We start from the raw sequence: 17,284 nt of genomic DNA, 5'->3' as shown, positions 1-17,284 counted from the left end.
TAAATTAGCAAAAAATCGGCTCAATCAAAAAACCTTAAAAAAACCGATTTTTCATGCAGTGTCCGGACACTGGAGTGTCCGAAAATCACTACTCTTATTTTTAAGGGGGCGAAACTAAACATGAATTTTGAGGGTGGATTAGTATTGGGAGGCTAACTCAACTAAAGTTAACAGAAAATTACATGCTCAATAAAATATAACAACTGCTAATTACATGTAGAGCTGTCCGAGCGTCGTTTTCAACTGTTTGTTTGCCCAGAGCCTTTTGTTTTCCCCAATAAATATATTTGTTTTTTTTTGGGAAAAATTGATTATTATTATTATTTTTAATTTTTTTTCAAAATGTTGTTCATGTCGGCTAGAACTGTCCTATCAACAACAACACATACCACTCTCAAATTACAATAAGTGGTAATGGCCACTTACTCTATTTGCTCCACTATAGGCACAACACAACATATATACAACAAAAGAACATGCATGCGATGCAATATATTATTCTCATAATGATAATTCATACAAACTCAAATAAAATGACTTGGACACTTACCAAGTTATATCAACCGAAGATTAAATTGTTACATAAATGGGCCACTTCATATTCACATAGAATAAGGAAATATATATCAGTAAAAATTCTAACTGGCCGGCCAAGTGAAAAAAATCTGTAGCTGCTACCTGATCAGAAACTGCAAGCACTGTGGAGAAGAACACTTAAAAAGCCTTACATAGCTACTCAGAAACTATGCGCCTCGACGCCCGGTTATTTCTCCTACATTACCATTGTGAACCAAAATGCAAGGTTGATCGGTGTCAACTTCTCCGAAAACTAGAGTTATTCTTAACTTCTTCTGTTGTTTCCCAATTGGGAAGGTTAGCGGTAGCTTCGTTCACCAACCTTACAAGAGTAACCTGCAGAGACGAACATGGTTCAATTGAACAATCGGGCAGCTACATACCTTCTTGGCTATGGCTCAGAAACAAGAAAAATGCATGATTTTTCAGGAAGTTATATGACCTGATTTTGACTTCTAGTATTTCTGATGCAAGAAAACAAGAAAGTGGGAGAAAATTTAATTGTTTGTTGGTTTCTAGTTAAGCAATATTCCTCAATCCCCACTTATATTGCCATGTTCAGGTTTTCTCATTTTGTTAACGATGATCTACCAGGCTTCCGGGAACCAATCAAGTTCGTTCCATACGACACTATATATCAGATGTGACTACAGGCAGGAATAGTGATGGCTATAAAACTATAACTACACTTTTCTACACAATAACACCGTATCACATTGAGAAAAAACAGAGAAAATAAGCTACTGATTTAGAAATCAATCGGTGATAGTAAACTTCTGCATGTCAATGTGAATTTATGTTTTAATTTTCAGGGAAAACTACCACACTAGCTAAGCAATATCTAACTAGAAGCAACATTGATTGGTTTAGATTTATTTATCTTATACTATAAGGTTATTCATTGTTGTTATCTATAGATTTTTTTAAAAATTGGCTATAATTTTCTGTCTTCAATCTCATTGTTTCTGATCATATACTCAAGTATGATGAAATCTTGAATGCATACACTCAAAAGTAAACAAGAAACAAGGGAATAGCGATAAATATAAGCATCAGAGCAATGGCAAACAAGCAACAAAGAAACCATTTCTGAAAAATGTAAATAAGCAAGGGAAATAAGGACAGGGCCGGCCTTGGGCATAGGCGAGCATAGGCGACCGCCCAGGGCCCATAATTTTTGGAGGCCCCAAAAAAATTATATACCTTTAATATATATGTTATATTTTAGGCCCGATTTAAATAAAATATAATTGTATATTGATATGTTTTTATTTGGGCCCAAGAATATTGTATCCATTTGATTAATTAGGGCTCAAAATATCATAATTATTAATACTCTTTCAAAATAAATAAAACAACTTTAAATATTATTTAGCAGATCAAATTCGGTAGATATAATTATGGGATTGTACCGTTCACCCATAATCTTTTCATCTTCTCCTCTTTTCTGCAAACAGTCAGCCGCCCAAATTAATCCCATAAATCTTTTCCCAAAAATTTTCTACCATTAACAATGAACTATATATTCAGAATATTCTTCAATCTACAAACCACAATTTTATCAATTCCTTGCAATCTACATACTGAAAATCTTCATCTACATTCTACAATCAAGTGAGTGATCATCTGTATTGGAAAATTGAGATCAAATTGAAAGGAAGATTGAAGGCAATCATCAATTTTGATTTCCACCTTTTCAGGTTAGTACAATTTAATTTTCTGTTGAAATATTTGATTTTCGAAACTGAATGATTCTAAATGTTAGAATTAAAATCACTAATTGCATTTGAATGATTCTTTGCGGTAAAGTTTAAAATATAATAGATAAATGGCTAATGATTCTTAGGCATTTAGCATAGGCTATTATAATAGGCCACATATTTGATATGTGTATGTGAACTGTATAAAAAAAAAAAAAAACAAAGCTTTCTATTCATTTATAATTGCAGTATTTATTTTATATGAATGATTGTTGATTCTATTTAGTATATTAATAAATTATACTCCCTCCGTCCACGAAATGAGTACTCATATTTCCTTTTTCATCCGTCCACGAAATGAGTACTCATTTCCCTTTTTGGCAAGTGTACCCCACACATCTTTTTAATTAATACACTCAAAAAGTGGGACCCTTAAACTATTCACACTACACTCCATACATTTCTTAAAACCCGTGCCGTCCACAAATGGATACCCATTTTGTGGACGGAGGGAGTATATTTTTTTATGTAACAAAAATTCTGTTCAATTGCAGTGGCTAGTGGGAGTTGAAAGATGTTTAGCAATTTTATTTATTGAAAAAGATGTTTTAGAAATGCTAGAAACAAATGAGATTATAAATGACCTTGTAAGTCAAAAATCTTGAAGAAATCATTTTGTATAATAAAAAAAATAATTTATTTATTTATACATAATTGTCATATTGTATTTTTATTTTTATTATAATAAATAAAGGGCCCATTTTTTCTAGTTCGCCCCGGGCCCTATTTTTGTCAGGATTGGACCTGAATAAGGACACTGCATTTTGTAAATTTCTTAATTCAAATATTGAGAAAATTAAAGATATAATTGCATGAAAATGACTGATGCCATACCACACTTTCAGGGACGCCAGGAGGAGGCAACGGCAGATTTCGAGGTGGAGGTGCATCAAGATAGGATCGCTTATCAAAACGCCACTCTCCAACTTTGCCGTAAGTTAATTCACCCTGAACATGGCCGATATCATGAGAAATCTAATGTATACCAAGAAATATATAGCTTTTTTATCTTCACTATACTCCAAATGGAAGTACTCATGTCTATAAGACTCAAGTATAAACAAGAAAAAAAAAAGTCCACAATTTCCTTGTCATGTTCAGGGGCAGTTCTGTAAATATTTTGCTGTTTTTTTCATTACAAAATCTATTGTTAATATCAGAAAAAACTAATTAAACCCACTCTACCTTTAAGCTGTAGTCACACCCATAAGTGTAATGAAGAATAAACTTGTTTTTCGTTTCCAAGTCCCAAGGCGGCTGAAATTAAGAATGCAATGCCATTTAAATCAGATAAGATTTTGAACCTCCTAATGGTACGTGAACGATTCTGGTTGAGAAGCAAAACCTGCAACATGAAGTCTTTCCGAAGAATATGCTGCACCCCGTGAAGAGCAGAGGCCACAGCATACCCATACCTTTTGATTGACAGTGAACCACAACAAGGCTTAGAAAATATGGTAAATCAAGTTTGAACTCAAACTACATAGTCGATGCTTCTAAAATGTGCTCACATTTCCAACACCCATCCAAACGTACTATCCGTCTCCGGATCATTTTTCATTTTCAAAGAGACATTCATCCAGGTAGGTGCAATTTTCTCCAGCAAATCCTGAGAACCACATAACATAACATCATTACTTAGTCCAATTTGAGAAGCAAATGTGAAGCAACAATTACAAACATGTTATATGCACCTTTTTAATTATAACTGGAGAATTTCCAATGGGATCAATATTTGATACTGGACCCATCTCCTCGGGGAAAAACTTGCGAATGATTTTCTCATTTTCTGCAGGTTTGATATAGAAAAAGGGGAATGCTGCAGGATATTCTTCGTAAACCAAACTAGGCAGTGGTTTTAGAAATATATGATCAGGTTCTGCCATCAATATATATCTGCAGCAGCAGAAGAAAATGAGGAATTGTTTTGAACTTGATGAATTTCAAGAGAGAACAAACTCACTCTTCTTCAATTGTCGACTTCTCCAGCCATTGCACAAAAGCCCAAGGCCTATTTAAGACAACATAACCCTGGTCCAAACCTGGGGGAAGAGGATCAACCACGACTGTGGGAATCTCGTCCATAAGGTTGTCTGCACTCCCAGAATGAAGAATTCTAGTGAACTTACCCATATTTGATCCAGCCAAATCCTTCTTCTTCTTGTACCAGTAGTACATTATACGGCACTGCCATTTGCTGTAAGGCCTATCGGTGGCTGTGAGGGCGACATGAAAAGCTCGCCTTTCAACCCTCGATCTTTTCACATGCTCTGGCATCTCAACCAGAGGATCCATCACAAGTTTATTCCGGTTCTCATTGGATGCCAATTTTATAGGACCGGTTTTCTGGTAACGTACAATCATAGACACAAAATTACATGTCAAGAGGAAACCCCCAATAGACAAGAGTACCGTGAAGAAGGCTACTGCTTGCCTCATATTGTTTCAAAACTGTAAACCAACCGCTGCTCTCTTCGAGATTGTTTCGTACAACTAAACAAAACCAAGTTTTTGTAAAACTTGGGTTCCAAGAGATGAGGGTATTGTTATGGACTAGAGATATAAGTTGTGAGATTCTTCTAACAAATACCAAGTCCTACATGAACCTGCAGAAGTGAAGCGATTCAGCCGTCTTGATGCAAATGAACAACTTGCACCGAATACAGACAGACTCTCATCTGCAATCTAATTAATGACCAGTAAAGAAGATAATTCAGACAAGAACTATATTGCTAGTGCATAATTGGAAGAAAATTTAGACTGCACTAGCATCTTATAGGAAATTCATTGCAGATTGTGAATCATAGCAATACATTCATCCTAAGCCGCAAACATGCAACGCGATCTAATGTCCCCAAATTCACAAAGTTTTCCTTCATTGGCAATTGAACATCACATATTCATACCCCTCTACACAAATTCAGTAAATTCATAGAGCCCTTATTATTGTAGCTTAATTTTTACCACCATGCAGTTCGAGATATCTTTTCTCTCCAGCAGAGAGAGAGAGAGAGAGAGCCAAAATCGTCTTACTTCAAGTCAATAAACATGAAGAAAAACAGAGCATTCAAGCGTTTCTAGAACAACAGAAAATGAAACCGAGACAAAATAAATAAATAAATGAATCCAGCTACACACTCTTCCTCACTCCAACTCTCTACAAATAATAGATGATCGCCAATAGTTATTCAACTGCGGGCCAACCAATATACACACACACACATATAATAGAGAGAGAGAGAGAGAGAGAGAGAATAAATAGGAAGAAGAGGAATGGTGTGTTACCTGTGATGAAGAAGGGCGGCATGGGATGGGAGAAAGAAAGCAAGAATGGCGAATGAGTGAAAGATGACACAAAAAGAAGAAGAAGAATGAGAAAAATATTGTTAAAGAGGAGTGTAATACATCCACACTGACACAACCTAGTACGCACACACGTAATAACGTTTGTCCGTTACGACATGTGGCTTTTATTTACTGTAATTAGCTCTTTCGAAACCGAACAAATCATTTCGCAATTCCTTGCTTTTTATTCGTTGCCGCTTTCTTATCTTATCCCACGACCTACCTAATATTCATTCTTTAATTGTGCAGTGCAATTTATCATTAAATATGTCCAATTTTGCTTTGCTATTATACCTCCAAAAATTAGTTTCAAACCCGTTCAAATTTGACGAGGACATATATAATTTTATATGGAAATTATTATATAATTATTTTATATTTTTTTATTATCATAATATATAAATTAATTTTATATAATTTATTTCTTTAATTGATTTTAGTCGATCAAATTAAATTAGTAGTATGATATTTGAAATGATATTAATTTCAATTATTTTCGTCAAGATGATATTTTAATTGGAGCGATAAAAATATATTTTCATATAAGTTTTTATCTGATGAAGTTTTATAAAATGTTGATGTAGGATTGAAAATTTTACAAAAAGAAAAAAAAAATGTAAAATTGATGTATGATATGATAGATGATGATGTGCCTCAGTTTATACATTTTTTTAAAAATTCCCAAATAAGAAACAACTTAATTACATCTATCGTCTCATCCAGACCTTATAAGATCATATCATTATCTAGAGTTCTAAAGACCATATATGACTTTTGAGCATCAAACTTTTGAACATCATCTTGCATGAAGCTTAAAATATCACATCTGAATTTTGTGCATCAAACTTTTGAATATCCCGTATGCAGCATGAAAGAGTATCATCTCGTCTGAAGCTTAAAAAAAGATAATAACTTACTTATAAACATCATCTTGTTTAGAGTTTGCAAGACTATAATTAAGTTATGAGAATCACCTTGTCTAAAGCTTGACAAATCACCTTTAACTTATGAGCATCATCTCGTCTAGAACTTGACGAATCACATTTAACTTATGAACATCATCTCATTTGGAACTTGAAATATCATAATTGAATTCTCAGCATATCTTATTTGGAACTTGAAAAACTATAATTGAATTTTGAGCATTATCATGTATGAACCTGAAAGATTATAATTAACTTGTGAACATAATCTCGTTTAGAGTTTGAAAGATCATAATTGCATTCTAATAATCTTGTCTCAAGCTTAATAGAGCACCTCTTACTTGTGAGCTCATATAAAACTCGAAAATTAAAATTAAATTATAACATTATCTCATCTAAAGCTTGAGAGAGCTTCATCAAATTGGAACTTATGTATTTCATTTGTCTCATTTTTATGTGTTTCTTTAAAATATCAAACTACGTTCTTTTTATCTCTTTCAAGAAAAGTCAAGCAATTTTTTTTTTTTATCTCATTTCATTCATTTATCTTTTATTGAGAAGAAGTATTAAACTGGTAATTGGTCAAATAAAAAAATAAAATTATTTATTTGGTTATCAAATTTCGATACAAATAATATTACTTGAAAATTAAAATTGGTAAAATTTATTTTGATAATAAAAATATAATTATTTATTTGATCAATTAATTAATTAATCAAATTATATTTGAAGTGACTACAGAATGATTATGTGATTGGTTTACTTGTTAAGTGGGAGAATAATAATATCATTTGTATACAAGTTTTTATTTGATAAAATTGGATATAAAAAAAGTGATTAGGGATTGAAGATATTAGAGCATCCACAATGGTGGGTGCGATGGCCGGATCGAACCCGGCCTATCGCACCCACCACCGTTGTTGCTCCCGGGTGCGATGGAGGGGAGGCGAGCGCTCGCACTCGTCGAATGTGGGAGCGAAGGAGGGGGCGTGTAAACACGCGCCCCTTTCCGAAATTAAAAAAAAAAAAAAAATTAATTTTAACGGTCAAAAGACCGTTGCTCAACGGTCTTCGGCCGAATTTTTTTATTTTTTTTTTATTTTTTTTTTCTTTTCTTTTTCACCTATATATATCCCCTTCAATCACAAACACAATTCATCCAACAATTCTCTTCAACTCCTAAAAAATGTCTTCATCCACCAATTCTTCCAACAATAATTCTTCTTCAAATTCTTCATCCGAAGAAGAAGTTCATGTTGATCCCGCACAACTTCCTCCTCTTCCCGATCCTACTCAAGCCCCCGATTTATTTTTTATGAGATGTGCTGTGAATTTTATGCAAGTAGCAAGTTCATATCGGTTCGATCCACCTCCACAACGCCCGGCGAAAAAGCGAGCAGTGGTTCGTCGTGACCGTGAAGGTGGAGCCGAGCGCCTCCATCGCGATTATTTCGCCGTCGAGCCTGTTTATGGGCCACAATTCTTTCGCCGTCGATTTCGCATGAGCCGGGAGTTGTTTCTACGCATTGTCAATGCGCTAGAAGTCGATCCTTACTTCCAACAACGTCCGGATGCTGTTGGCCGGGTGGGCTTCTCCCCGATCCAGAAGTGCACTGCCGCTATTCGACAATTGGCATACGGAAATTCTGCTGATTGTTGTGATGAATATCTCCGTATAGGAGAGACGACGGCGATGGAATGCTTGAAGAAATTCTGCAAGGCCGTCGTTCGTATCTTTGGCGGCACGTATTTGAGGCGGCCAACAACTGCCGATGTGCAACGCATCACTGCAATGCACGAAGCCCGCCATGGGTTCCCGGGAATGTTGGGGAGCCTAGACTGCATGCATTGGGGATGGAAGAATTGCCCCGTTGCTTGGCACGGCGCCTACACTCGAGGGGATCAAGGCGAGCCAACAATTATATTAGAGGCCGTTGCTTCACAAGATTTATGGATCTGGCATGCATTCTTTGGAGTCGCTGGGTCCAACAACGACATCAACGTGCTCCACCAGTCCACGCTATTCAACGATGTTTTAGCGGGGCATGCAGCGGCTGTGCAATTCCTCGCCAACAATTCTCACCACACTCGAGGATACTACTTAACAGACGGCATCTATCCGGACTGGCCGGTGTTCGTGAAGAGCTTCCAGTTTCCGAACGATGAGAAGAAGCGGAGGTTCAAGGTGATGCAAGAAGCTGCAAGGAAGGATGTGGAACGCGCTTTCGGTGTTCTTCAGGCTCGGTGGGGTATAATTAAGGGACCGTCACGTTTGTGGAAGTCGGAGCAAATGAGTTCGATCATGTTTGCATGCATCATATTGCACAACATGATCATTGAGGAAGAAGGTGGAAATGCAAGTAATTTCGACGGTGACGACGGCGAGGGACCAAGTTCTACTCCTCAAACACAATTCAATTCCGGAGCACCACCGGAGTTCGCCGCCTATTTGGCACGGAATGCAAGCTTGAAGGATGCACGATTGCATGCTCGCCTCCGCGATGATTTGGTTGAGCATATATGGGCACGCTTTGGTCCGGTTGACCCGTAGTTCGACGGCTTTAAATTATTCGAAAATTGGATGTTTTAAATATTTGTTGTTTTTTTTTAATTTTATTTGTAATGTTTGGATTTTTAATTGAATGAATTTTATGTTGTTAAAATTGAAGTTGTTTAATTTAAATTGAAAAATGAATAAAAGTAAAGAGAAAATGAAATTAAAATCTATTGCACCCGGGTGGGTGCAATACCATTGTGGGAGTGGGTGCAATAAAAGTGGGACCCATGGTATTGCACCCACTATGGGTGCAAGCATTGTGGATGCTCTTATATAATTTTTCGTGAACTTCATTTGTCCAATTCTTTTTGTACTCCCTCCGTCCCAAGAAGCATGACCCATTTCTTTTCGGCACGAGAATTAAGAAATTGATATTTTGTGTGTTAAATGTGGTAGGTGAAAAAGTGAAAATGTGAATAAAAGATAAATTTTTTGCCATTTTTAGAAACAGGTCAAACTTCATGGGACAATCCAAAAAGAAAACTGGGTCATGTTTCGTGAGACGAAGGGAGTATTTGAAAATTACATTCTTTTATCTCCTATTGAGAAGTAGTCAAGTAAATTTTTTATTACAAAATTGCATTATGTTGTCTTTTATTAAAAATAAGTATTAGATAAAATAAAATTCTAAAATAAAACTATTTATTTGTCCACCAAATTTCTATACCAACAATACTACTTGAAATTAAAATTGGTAAAATTATTCTTTCAAAAAAAAATATATAACTATTTGTCTAGTAAAGTAATTATTAATTAGCCAATACCTATGACATAGTTTTGATTGGTTTCCTTGTTAAATGGGAGAATAGAAATATCCTTATTACAATATTTTTTATGTATTTGAAAATTATCTCTAAAATCACAACGATTTAACAAATAAACAAACCAATCTCCAACTTCAACATGATTTGACACAACATATTTGGGCATAATTCAATGCCATAGATGGCTCCAATTAAGTAATACTCCCTCCGTCCCAATATTCAAGTCTCGTATTCCTTTTTGAGCCGTCCCATGTAACAAGTCCCCTTTCCTTTTTTGGCTAAAATTAGGGATGAATTAGTAACTTAATTACCTATACTATAAAACACAAAAATTAACCCTAAAACCTACCCACCCACCCGCTCTGCACTCTCCCTCTCCTCTCTGAAATGAATCGTCCCCACTCCCCCCTCTCCTCTTCTTCTTTCACCACCTCCAATCCCTCCACCTTCCACCGCTTCCAACACCTTCCACCGCCACCATCCTCCTGCGACGCCTCCACCTTCCTCCTGCTCCGCCTCCAACGCCTCCGCCGCCTCGCGCCTCCGCGGGCTCCAACGCCGCCTCTGCCCTCCGCCTCCGGCTCTCGCCCACCACCTCTTGCCGTCGGCCGCTGCAGAGAGGATATTTGCCCTCCGCCTCCGGCCGTCGCCCACCACCACCCAACTCCACCATTTTTTGTTGTTTCGCCCAAAACGATTAGGGCTCGCCTCCACCCTTTCAATTATTTTTGTTGTTTTAATTTCAGAAATTGAAAGATTTCCATTTCTTGATTTCTCTGTGGTGGTGTTTTGGTGGTCCGACTCAGAAATTGAAATTGTGGCGGTGCGGTGGTGATTTCTTGAAAGATTTCCGTTCACTGTTCTGGCGGCTACGGTGGTCCGGTGGTCCGGTTCAGAAATTGTGGTGGTGCGGTGGTGCACAGGCGGTGGAAGAAGGCGGTGGTGCACAGTAACTTTGTTAAATATACCATTTAACTCTTAATTTTGGTCTCCTAAATACCCGTGCCCAAAAGAAAGGGGACTTGATTAACGGGACAGAGGGAGTATTAGTTTGAATTATTATGTTTATATACTTTCAATTAATGTAATTTAAATTTTTGCAATTTAATTTTAATTTTATTAATGTAATTTTAATTATAATTTAGAATTTTAAATTTAATTTATTTTATTAAATTAGATAATTAAAATATAGAATTTTAATTTAAAAATATAATTAAAGTATATAAATAATAATACAAATAAAATTAATTGAGAAATATATATATAGATATATAGAGGGAGTGTGTATTATGGTGGGACATTGGAAAAGTAAGAAACTGATTTATTGTTGGAAGAGATATGAGAGAAAAAAATAGATGAGTTTATAAAGCTGATGTGGCAATTTAGAAACTAGAAACCTGGGATCATTATTGGAGGCACCCTAGGGCCACCTAGAAACCCTACTTTTTCTTTTAGTCTCTTTGGGCGATCATTCAGCCAAACAAAAACATATCTTCCATTCTTTCAAGAAAACAAAATCTAGCAGAATGATTCCCTTAACCAAATTCATCTAGAAGTGCACTATAGTTTCCCAAATCTTTGTGTTCAGGATCGAGTTGGAGATTGGCATCGATTTCTCAGAAGATCTATCAATCATCAACGATTTTAGAGTAAGTACATATATTATTAATTTCAAGTCACGATTTACTGGTTTATGATGATTGAACTCTTATTGCAGACACTACTACAGTTGATCTACATAAGTTCAGATCTGTATAGCTAATGTTGCAATTGAATGTTTTACATTTTGTTTGAATTTGCAGATTCTACATTTTCTGGGCAATTTTAAGATCATGGAAGCATTTGGCGAAAGCAGCTTTTTGAAATCAAAAAGTAAGCCTAAAACTTCTACATGCTAATATAATGCATAATGCTGATATACTATGAAAACCTCGAAGAAAATAGGCTAAAAAGTTCGACCTTAGCATATTGTGGTGGATTTCGTTATTTTTTTCATGGTTGTTCTGCATGACATATTCACATGATTGAAGTGTTAAAAGCCAACCAAAAGATGGATATAATTAATTCTCAATTCAATTTATTTGTATATATGTAGAGCGTGTGATGGATGTAAATCGCTCTGTTTCTGCTTGTACGAGAGTTGATAAGATAAGCAAGTTGCCTGATGATATCATCGCACACATATTGTCTTTGTTCCCGACGACGGAAGCGGCGGCGACAAGCGTTGTTTCTCATCGATGGATAGAGCTGTGGAAATACACATCTAAGCTCACATTCAAAGGTGGAGCCGACCACAAATTCGCAAACAAGATTGGATTTGTGGAATTGAATGAGAAGACCATAAATGGATTGAAACTAGATATGCATGAAAGGGAGAGAAATATAAATCGGGTAAACTCAGCTCTGAAATCGCACAAAGCCCTCTCTTTAAAGGAATTCAAAATCAATTTCTTTTTAAGTAAAGCAGAGCAGCAGGTTGTGAGGGAGTGGGTTGAATTTGCGTTTGCGAGGGGAGTTGAGAAGCTGGAGCTGAACTTGGGTTGGCATGAAAGGCTTGCGCAGAGCGCTGGTGTTGTGCTTGACGTAGAGATGATTAAGAGCGTTGCTGATTTCAAATCATCCCTCAAAGTGTTGTGTGTGAGATGTATTGAAGCAAGTGGCGATGCTATAGAGATGTTGCTACGCCATTGCAAGTTGTTGGAGAGATTGGTCCTTGTGCGGGTTAGGAGAAGGTATGTGCATCATTTTTTTTTTTTTGATGAAATTACATTATAAATAATACAAACCACACACACACCCCACCTAGTGGTTATTGTGGCTGAGAGTATTCGAACCTGTGACCTCTTGGACAACAGGCAACCACCCCAACCACTAGGCCATCCCAAGGGGACAAGGCATGCATCATTTTCGTTCATGAATGTGTATGTCAAGGAAAATTAATATTTAGAATTTTTAATACTATTACATACTCCCTCCGTCCCATAAGCTTAGGCTGATTGGGATTTTCACAAAGATTAAGAAAAATCACTGGAAATAAAAATATATAAGTAAATTTCCTAGTATGCCTATATTTATTATTTAATGATGTATTAAAGTGGGAGTAAATTAAAGAATTAAATAGGGATATAATAGTAAATGAGTAAAAAATATTACTTTTTATGAAAACAAGCCTATATAAATGGGACATTAAAAAAAGGAAAACAAGCCTAAGCTTATGGGAGGGAGGGAGAATCATGTATATTAAAGTCATCTTACCAAACAGGGGTTCCTTTTTTTTAATACTATTACATATTTAGAATGACTTTAATATTCTAAATATTAAAGTCATCTTACCAAATACGAGTCCCTTTTGAAATAATAATTAATAATTAATAAATAAAAGTGAAGCATAGCTATATATACATACATTTTTGGCATTCCTCATTCCTCTGATGCGCATATCTTCTATCATAGCATTGTAAATCCTTGCACGTTAAAGGTGAGGTTGCTACCCAGAACCCTTGATGAATTGAATTGCACGCTCGATTGTGAGAAAAGTTGTGTTACAAATTGAATTGCACACTCGATTGTTAGATCGTTTTTGTTTTTAGAGAAAGTTATTTGATCAATTGAGATTCATTTGATTTTTTAGAGAAATTTATCTTATAAATTGAGTTGCACTTTGTTAGATCTGACGTGGAGATTATTGGGCCATCGTTGAAGCACTTGGACATGCGTTCACGATGCGTCAGGGAATATTATTTCCCTGAATATGCTGCAGAATACAACATAAAAGTTTGTGCTCCAAATCTTACTTGGCTTACCATTGACCAAAATTCAAAAAGGGTGTGGCTTGATTATGTCCCAAATCTTGTCAACATGAATTTCTACTGTAGATTTCCGTTTGGGGATACAATGCACCATTTTGCAAAGGCAGCTGCGCAACTCCAAACTCTCATCATTCACTTATATAAACCCCTGGTTAGTTTGGTTATTGTCGAAAAATACATCATAATCTTTTTCTTTTGACAGAAAATATATGATTGAATTTAAGATTGATTCTAAATTATTCCTTAGTATTTTGTTCAGATCCTAATTTTTTTGAAATTCAATTTAATGTGATAATCATAATTTTGCTAATTGGTTTTGATCGAAATTGCAAGTCACTTAACGATTCAATATATTTTTTGGAAACTTGGAAACTTTTATTATTATTCGGCAATAACTCTTGTTTCTTTTTATGCATTCTTATTTTAGTCATTAACCATGTTTTTTTATATTATTCTAATTTGTGATTAATATTATACTAAATTAAATGTTTATTTTAGGCTACGTTTTCCCCCCCTCAAATGCCTAAATTGAAGAAGTTGGTTGTCTATTACCGTACTGCATCTACACGTGTTTCTTTACCAGTGACTCGTTTTTTATGTGCGGCGCCTAATCTTGAAGATTTCAAACTAGAGGTTGGTGAAATAATTAATGTACTTGTTTCAATTTGTAGGAGTGATTGCGTTTTGTGTTGTCTCTAACTTTCAGTATTTTTAGTTTATGATCACAATGTTTGCTCACTATTCAAAGTTGTTATTCAAAAAATGTAAGGTTAATTGACTATAAATAGACGAACTATACCCAAATTTTAGTTTATGACAAAATCTATAATTTTGGTAAAAAAAAATACATAGATTATTTTTTTTTAAAATTTGATTCGAGCTGAAAGTTCGTCGGCCAATAACTTAATTGTTTGAATTTTGATAGGCAATGCGAAAGTACCTTTTGAAAGCTCTTGACATAATCTTTCTAATGTTGCATATGTTGTTAGGTTTTGGTCATTGAAGTGGTAAAAGTTGATGTCATGAAACTTTATATCTTTGGGACCATCAAGTACGAGTATCATTAGAAAGATAAGGTCAAGAGTTTTCCAACTATATATTCGGATTGCCCATTGAAACTTAGACAGTCAAGAAGTTATCAACCAACTAAATTTTTGAGTAACGTCAAATTCCAAAAATAAAAAATTTATGTGTGTTTTCAATTAAAAAAAAAGAGACTTGATTAAAAATAAAAAATTTGGGTATAGTTTGTATATTTAGAGGCAATTAATCGAAAAATATATGGGATACTTGAGTGGATTTTTTTTAATCCACCTCACCTTATATGAGTCGACTCTTTATCTTGTATTGCTTAAAGTTGGGTACATAAAACATAATTAATCCTTATTTATATATTGGTGTCTCTCTCACTCACTCATTTGAATTTTTGCGTGTTTGTAGATTAGTGAGGCTTATATGGGATCAAGACCACCAGGTGTTTTTGAAGTTCCAAAAGTTGGTAGTAGATGCCCCTGTGGATGTTTTCCACATCGGCATCTTAAGCTTTTTTTGTTATCCGGGTATTTTGGAGTGAGCAAAATGAGCAACTTGGATTATAGTAATTTTGAAGTGAGCTTGGATTTGGTGAGATACATAGTGGAAAATTGTGTTGTGCTTGAAGAAATAGTTATCGGACATTGTGATCGTGTTGGATTGGTGAAGGATATTGTGGATTATGATGATGAATCCCTTAGTGAGATCATCGTCGAACCTCAATTGTCTTATTGTGGCCATGTGGCTACACCTGAGCAACAACAGGCTTTTGAAAAAATCATGCAGATGCAGCATATACCGCGACACATTAAATTACGTCTTGTTTTTGAGATTGAACCACCTATAAGTTTGAAGCATTAATTATTAGATGTATTTGATGACATTGTGATTTAGTTTGGATTGTTGTAATATTTTATTTCTATGTATGGTAGAAACTCTGATCGTGTAAGTCATAATTTGTAACACCCCGTACTTTTATGAGTAGTAGTAGTGCTGAGACACTACAGAGAGTACTACGATACTGAGATATGAGATTATAATTAAGATGAGATGAAGTTATGATGATAAATAGAGATATTGAGTATTAGAGTTACATTATTTTGATGAGACGAGTTATTATTCTAGATGGAGATATGAGTCTGATAGAATTAATTGATGATTAGTCTTCCATGATTTTTAATACATGGATTATCTACACCACACAATATTTGTAACACCCCGCATTCTTCCTCATTATAAATATTTTGAGATTTATTTTTAAGAGCACTGAGATATATAAATAAGTTTATGATGAGATGAGATATTCCAATAGTTTGAGCTATTATATTTTCGATGAAGAACTAGTGAATGAAATACTTTGAGGAAATAAGGATGTATAGAGATGTTGGTTGAACATTGATGAAGTTAAAAATTTCTTTTCTTTCGATAGTTTGTAGCCGAGCTCTGCTCTGCAAGAAGAGCTGATGTTGTGTTCTGCTCTGCTATACCAACAGAGCTGAAAGCTCTGCTCTGCTCTGGCCTTGAGCTCTGCTCTGGCTTGCGAGCTCTGCTCCGGTTTTGAGCTCTGCTCTGGATGCGAGCTCTGCTCTGCCAAGTGAGTTATGTTTTGAGCGGTCTTTGCTTTGGACAGAGCTGGCGCCGATTCCTCTGCTGACAGAGAATTCATTCCTCTGATGACAGAGAATTCATTTCTCTGCTGACACTGCTGACAGAGAATTTATCATTTCTCTGCTGACACTGCTGACAGAGAATTCATTCCTCTGCTGACAGAGAATTCATTTCTCTGCTGACACTGCTGACAGAGAATTCCTTTCCTATGCTCTGGCGAGCATTCCTCTGCTCTGGCGAGCATTCCTCTGGCGTGCTCTGCTCTGGTGGTTGAGATGTGCTCTGCTCTGGTGCGGAACTGACTTTAGAGAGAGAGGAGTCAAAGCAAGTGGATAAACATAGTTAACGGATAAGATATTTTTATGCAAGTGGATAATTAAGCATGTGTTATTATCCAATACTTGATGGCTAAGTAAATGGGGTTAAATAAAACAACTCCTTTCTCTTTCATCCCTCATAACAGACGTCCATTTCCTCTCTCTTTCCTCTCTCTTCTCTCTCTCCTCTCTCGACTGTCTTCACCCAACACCATTGATGAGATAGTAAAAAGCTTCACAAGCTACTTGTATGCCATAACCATCGATTAAATCAAGCTGAAAACACTCTTAAATCCATAGAACAAAAGCTAGGTTGAAGGTTCAAGCTACGAATCAAGAAGGTGGAATTATACTTTTCTCTACACAAATCATAAGAGTAAGCTTCTAAACACATGAATCTACTTATATCTAAGCTTTATGAGCATGTAAATAGAAGATTGAAGCATGAAAACTTCAATTCTTTGTTTTTCTTAATTTTTGAAAGTTAGGAGGAAGCATGCTATGATGTTAAGTGATGGTTTAGATTGATGATTAGAAGTGATGAAATGAGTTGTGGTATGAGTTTGTTGTTGAGAGTTATGATGTTACATTCA

At 35.6% G+C, this 17,284-nt stretch overlaps 3 protein-coding genes across 9 annotated transcripts; 2 read left to right on the top strand and 1 right to left on the bottom strand.

Moving 5' to 3' along the window:
* Window positions 1–462: 462 nt before the first annotated feature.
* Window positions 463–5,831, bottom strand: LOC131022428 (hydroxyproline O-arabinosyltransferase RDN2-like). Of its 6 annotated transcripts, none has more exons than XM_057951915.1 (9): window positions 5,622–5,777; window positions 4,466–5,021; window positions 4,300–4,378; window positions 4,031–4,232; window positions 3,848–3,945; window positions 3,682–3,751; window positions 3,522–3,593; window positions 3,171–3,284; window positions 463–912 (listed from the first exon to the last, which is right to left on the bottom strand). In XM_057951915.1, exons 2-9 carry the CDS (start codon window positions 4,773–4,775, stop codon window positions 814–816), a joined length of 1,044 nt encoding a protein of 347 aa, XP_057807898.1. In that variant the 5' UTR covers window positions 4,776–5,021; window positions 5,622–5,777; the 3' UTR covers window positions 463–813. The 6 variants fall into 6 exon arrangements, with proteins under 6 accessions (XP_057807898.1, XP_057807900.1, XP_057807899.1 ...); XM_057951917.1 differs by having other exon boundaries at window positions 4,300–4,682; window positions 4,771–5,021; window positions 5,622–5,776; XM_057951916.1 differs by having other exon boundaries at window positions 4,466–4,942; window positions 5,622–5,775.
* Window positions 5,832–7,523: 1,692 nt separating this feature from the next.
* On the top strand, window positions 7,524–9,380 carry LOC131022427 (protein ALP1-like). Its single transcript, XM_057951912.1, has one exon. It carries the CDS (start codon window positions 7,791–7,793, stop codon window positions 9,153–9,155), a length of 1,365 nt encoding a protein of 454 aa, XP_057807895.1. The 5' UTR covers window positions 7,524–7,790; the 3' UTR covers window positions 9,156–9,380.
* Window positions 9,381–11,174: 1,794 nt separating this feature from the next.
* Window positions 11,175–15,715, top strand: LOC131022426 (putative F-box/LRR-repeat protein At3g28410). 2 transcript variants are annotated; one of them, XM_057951911.1, is made up of 7 exons: window positions 11,175–11,574; window positions 11,728–11,797; window positions 11,956–11,979; window positions 12,066–12,657; window positions 13,594–13,885; window positions 14,233–14,367; window positions 15,175–15,715. In XM_057951911.1, the coding sequence occupies exons 2-7, from the start codon at window positions 11,758–11,760 to the stop codon at window positions 15,625–15,627; spliced, it is 1,536 nt and encodes a 511-aa protein (XP_057807894.1). In that variant the 5' UTR covers window positions 11,175–11,574; window positions 11,728–11,757; the 3' UTR covers window positions 15,628–15,715. The 2 variants fall into 2 exon arrangements, with proteins under 2 accessions (XP_057807894.1, XP_057807893.1); XM_057951910.1 differs by lacking the exon at window positions 11,956–11,979 and having other exon boundaries at window positions 11,178–11,574; window positions 12,021–12,657.
* Window positions 15,716–17,284: the final 1,569 nt, after the last annotated feature.

This window comes from Salvia miltiorrhiza, chromosome 4, assembly GCF_028751815.1.
Source record: "Salvia miltiorrhiza cultivar Shanhuang (shh) chromosome 4, IMPLAD_Smil_shh, whole genome shotgun sequence".
Lineage (NCBI taxonomy): Eukaryota > Viridiplantae > Streptophyta > Magnoliopsida > Lamiales > Lamiaceae > Salvia > Salvia miltiorrhiza.
The sequence above is the reverse complement of the archived record's forward strand: the minus strand, read 5'-3'. Positions and strand labels throughout refer to the sequence as shown.

Coding starts and splice junctions, on each gene's coding strand:
- LOC131022427 (XM_057951912.1), top strand. CDS start 7,791: ATGTCTTCATCCACCAATTCTTCCAACAATAATTCTTCTTCAAATTCT.
- LOC131022426 (XM_057951910.1), top strand. CDS start 11,758: ATGGAAGCATTTGGCGAAAGCAGCTTTTTGAAATCAAAAA. Junction 12,658..13,593: donor CTTGTGCGGGTTAGGAGAAG/GTATGTGCATCA, acceptor GCACTTTGTTAG/ATCTGACGTGGAGATTATTG. Junction 13,886..14,232: donor TTCACTTATATAAACCCCTG/GTTAGTTTGGTT, acceptor TGTTTATTTTAG/GCTACGTTTTCCCCCCCTCA.
- LOC131022428 (XM_057951913.1), bottom strand. CDS start 4,775: ATGAGGCAAGCAGTAGCCTTCTTCACGGTACTCTTGTCTATTGGGGGT. Junction 3,594..3,681: donor GGAAAGACTTCATGTTGCAG/GTTTTGCTTCTC, acceptor TCTTAATTTCAG/CCGCCTTGGGACTTGGAAAC. Junction 3,285..3,521: donor GGTGTGACTACAGCTTAAAG/GTAGAGTGGGTT, acceptor GGCCATGTTCAG/GGTGAATTAACTTACGGCAA.